The sequence below is a fragment of the Ochlerotatus camptorhynchus genome, unplaced genomic scaffold, assembly GCF_037179485.1.
Source record: "Ochlerotatus camptorhynchus isolate MF236.1 unplaced genomic scaffold, CSIRO-AGI_Acam_v1.1 ptg000167l, whole genome shotgun sequence".
NCBI classification, from domain to species: Eukaryota; Metazoa; Arthropoda; class Insecta; order Diptera; family Culicidae; genus Ochlerotatus; species Ochlerotatus camptorhynchus.
The window spans coordinates 274570-279053 of NW_027040657.1; the positions used below are offsets into that span (position 1 = coordinate 274570).

The window sequence follows — 4484 nt, forward strand, 5'->3', positions numbered from 1 at the left end:
CGGAAGCCTAGGGAATCCTTGCTTTGTTTCATTGGGCAAAACGGAATGCTTGAAGCCTTCTCTACCAACGGAACATTCAACCGACTAAACTTTTTTGAATGCTGCCGACGATTTGCTCTGGAAACGGGCCATGTTCAGTGCTATACGGGTAGACATTCCATATGGATATTGGATGGAGCGAAAATTCACTGCAGTGCGAAAATCATAGAATATCTTCGATCAATTGGAATATTCCCTATCTTTCTACCTGCGTATTGCCCCTTCTATAACCCTATTGAAGTCGTTTTCGGATTATGCAAGCGACAAACTCAAGCTATCTATCAGGAATGTGTAAAGAAAGGAATTAAACCAGTAGTAGCTGAAGTGATGGCTACCTTTAGAAATTATAACATGTCTAGCTTATTCAGGAAGTGTGATTACCTGAGAGGAGGAAAATTTGATCCTTCGGTTGCAGATGTGTCTGATTTCAAGAATATTGAAACAGACGAATGAAACATAATCAATGCAGAAAAGTTCTAATTTCTTTGATCTTTCGTATTTGAAAACCAATAAAATAGAAAATATAGTAAAACAATGTATTTGTCTTTATTCATTAAAACAAGTTATCTCAACTCATTTGCAAGTTGGCTTATTCGTGGTCTACATCCTCCATGTCAACTACCTGTCCAGCAATATGTCGACTGAACTCTCCTTCGGAAACTTCCATTGAAGTTTCCATCGCACTTATGAATGAATCACTCATGCGTCCACGCTGCTCCAATGCTTCGATGCGATGCTTCACGAATGAAAGTTGTAGCTGCATATTCTTGGCTACCACCTCAAGTGAGGAAAACGCTTCCTTCAGCGCTGTGATCTCTTCACAAAACGACGCATTTACATTGTGAGCTACAGCCAACCCACGCTTCACACTTTCAATTTTCGGACCGTCCTGTGTTCTGAAAAGATGTTGCAGATGCTTTGGAGGAACTGAATTAATCATGTTCTCACTCGTATGAGCTGGCGAAGCAAGTATGGCTGATGCCCACATTAAGAGATGAACTAGCCTCAGGCTAAAAATCTCTAAAATAAAGATTTAAAAAAAAAAAAAAATGATGCCCACATTGTCCATGCCATTTCGTGTCCATCCCAAAGATGACCATGTCGTTGACGCAAATCCTTAGATAAATCGACGACCACTTGGGTTGAGGCTGCTCCTGCCTTATCGCGCTCAGATGGGTCAATCAAATGTTGCTTCACTGAATTGAAAATCTTACGGGAACTTACGGACAGTAAATAAACATGCAACAGCAGCTGAATTTCTTTTCCTTTCCAGTTCTGAAGCAACGTGGTGGTCAGTTTGTCCAGCGAAGTGTACTTACGATTTTGTTTCTCGTAAAAAATGGCAAACCTCACCAAATCTTCTTCTTCCGGAGAATCCTTATCCATCCATGCTGGCACCGTGCTTCCATCGTCTTGCTGATTAAAAATTACTTCTCGAAGTAGATGTGGTCTGCATAGCTCCCATAATTTCGTCTTAAAGTCATTGAGCGACTTTCCATCTACATTCCAGTGTGCAATATGAGCTCCGAAGGACTGACCTTTAAATTCACGCAGAAACACCAGCAGTCGACAGTTGAACAACGCTGGAGATTTGTTTCCTTTCGGCTGAGTTACGTGCTCAGGTGCATCAGGCTGCTCATGGCTTGGATCACTGTCGGGGTCGCTCCAGTCATAGTCGAGAACCTGAACGTCTTCGAATAACGGGTCATCGAGTTGATCCGCCATCGGGTCTTCGTTCTCATTGCCATCCTCCTTGGCTACATCCTCACCATCATCGTTACGGGATGCCCTTCTGGAAGCCATTCGTTCCTTTTGCAGAAGGTTCCTACAAAGATGATATTATTACATCGGTTGAATTTTAGTTTGCAAATCACCAATCTTACGAATTTTGTTGTAAAACAGTTAAAACAGTTTAAAATAAATCACTTAAAAGCTAACTTTTCGAGCGGCTTCAAAATTTCACGAAAAACAAACAACAACAAACTTTTTTTCATTTTTTTTTCACTCGATTTCCATTCTGTCAACAATGTTTAAGATGTACGTAGAAAGGTGAAAGAAGTGAGAGCGAAATCGATAGCGAAATATCGTCACGACGAAATTGATATCGGTCGAGTCTAAATGAAGAAAAATTTCGCAATATCGAATAAGAAAACCTAAATGTTTGTTTACCTTTCATTCAGCCAGGGTGACAAAATTTCGTCAGGCGTACTATGATTAAAATCAGTAGTTTAACTTGCATGCAAGCTTACATCCGATTTTTTTTCGTAGCAAGTGAATCGTTAAACTCTGAAATATCGTCAAAACCTGAGGGAGAGTCACGAAGAGAGAAAAATGGAACGTCAAATGCAGCCAGACGACTATTGTCACGAACTGTCATTGGAAGCCAAGCAATTTTATGATGCTTTTCGTACAGTTGGCAGAATACACAAGGCGGTATTGAAATCTTGCGTAAAACAATTTATGACAAACAGTTGTTTCCACCTATTTTATTCAATGGGACACCGTTTCTTTTTAATTCATTCAAAATACACACAAATCAATATCTCCATCCATCAATTAAGGTTTTGTCAAAACATCTAGTAGCGTAATAAAATACCAAACAGAAAAGTACAGTTTCTCACTGCACGCTGAATAATCTCAAACAATCACTACACGCTCAAAGCAAAACACGCAATTTTGCTACACCTGTTTTGATTTGATTTCAATGGCATAAATTTTCATGACAAGTAGAACAAGTCAAGAGCAAATTTTCATTACGTCGAATATAACAAAGGTAAACAAAGTCGAGCTATCAGTGTCAATCGATTCTCCTGCTATTACACTATATACTGTCCGAATATAGGATCAAATCCCATTTTTAAATTTATTTACCAGTCAAATTGCTTTTTGACGTAATCACCTTCCGATCAAAATAGTTTTCGATGTTACTTAAGTCACCCAATTTCTATGGAGATGCCGTTTGACTTAAGTAACAGCGCTGAGAAACCCGTGAAAAGTGTACGTTCGTCGTTTCGCTTTCTCATTATTAAAGTGAATAAATCGAACTATTTGTTGCTAAGATGATTTCGGTGGTCCTAAAATGATGAATGGGCTGCACGTAAGGAGACGTAATTGATAATTCTCCCGAATATCCTGGTAAATACACTTTGATTTAAGTAACAATACGGGCCACCAAACGACGTATAATAACTTTTGACTCAAAAACCAGTATTTCTTAGCATGAAAGCTAGCGATTTGCCTTTGTATGATTAAAACCCGGCTGAATATGTTAAACATTGCAATCACTATGAGATTATATGTGTTTAATTGGAAATAGGAATAACTTTTCAGTCATCAAAACAAAACTTTATTTTTCTCGGATCGGTGCGAATGTTACTTACGACATAATGAAAATTTGCTCTTGAAGTATGCAATGAATTCCGTGTGTGCTATCTACTTCTCCCTCTCAGGTTGTGCAGTTCCTACACTGAAAAAAGTTTTCACTTAGTTTCTATTAGGAACGCACATAGTATTTTTCCAAAAACAAAAACAATGATTTTTACCTGAATATCACATAGCATTAGAAATTCTATATGAGAAATCATATAAATTTCATTGGACAAATAACGTTCATGTGATTTAGTGGTGCAATGTCCAATTATGGGATCACATGAAAGTTATGTGAAATTCACATGGATATTTTCCACTGGTTATGTGATTTATTTTATGAGTGTAATCCAATTGATATCAACAGTGCACATCAAAAAACAAAAATACATAAAAGTTACAAACTAAACACAGGAATAATCGAACTACAATCTAAGGTTAAAATTCTTCAAGAAAACATTTATGAGTTTCATTAAAAAAAGTTATGAGCTGCATTTTCTGAGAGTGGTACTAAAGCCTTTCACTACACCTCGATTTTCGCAAAATCTGACTGTGCGACTACTGGTCAAGATTAACATATGAATTAATCACCAAAATTAGCGACTAATGAAGGCGCATGATTTAAGTAGCACTCTGCCTGGACCTGCCAAATCGGTGTTGATAATATTGTCCCGCGATGAACGTATATTAAGATGGGGGTCCATATGGTATGCTACGAACCGTCCCAGTACCCACATCATCACCAACCATACGTGATGATGCCCGCAGAAGTCAGTAGCCCATCCGAAGACCTTCCATTTTTTTCTGGTCGTTGTTTTGTCCATTTTCAGTAAATCTTGCTTTGTTCCGAGCCGCGCACTCACAACAAAGCACCAGACGACGACGAAACAAAAAGACGACCATAAAATCCAACTACCCAATAATGGCTTTTCGTACATACACTACCTACACTTTAGTGACGACGAAGCCGAGCAAAACGACGGATCAGAAGAGCGGTGGCCGGTGAGTGTGTGTTTTTAAAAGTGATTACAACCCATACGGAGCGACACAATGGTGGGCGGATATTAAAATCGGACTCT

At 38.7% G+C, this 4484-nt stretch overlaps 1 protein-coding gene across 1 annotated transcript; it reads right to left on the reverse strand.

The window, feature by feature from the left end:
* Positions 1-628: 628 nt before the first annotated feature.
* LOC135701557 (uncharacterized) lies at positions 629-1842 on the reverse strand. Its single transcript, XM_065222403.1, has 2 exons — positions 1100-1842; positions 629-1043 (listed from the first exon to the last, which is right to left on the reverse strand). Exons 1-2 carry the CDS (start codon positions 1840-1842, stop codon positions 629-631), a joined length of 1158 nt encoding a protein of 385 aa, XP_065078475.1.
* Positions 1843-4484: the final 2642 nt, after the last annotated feature.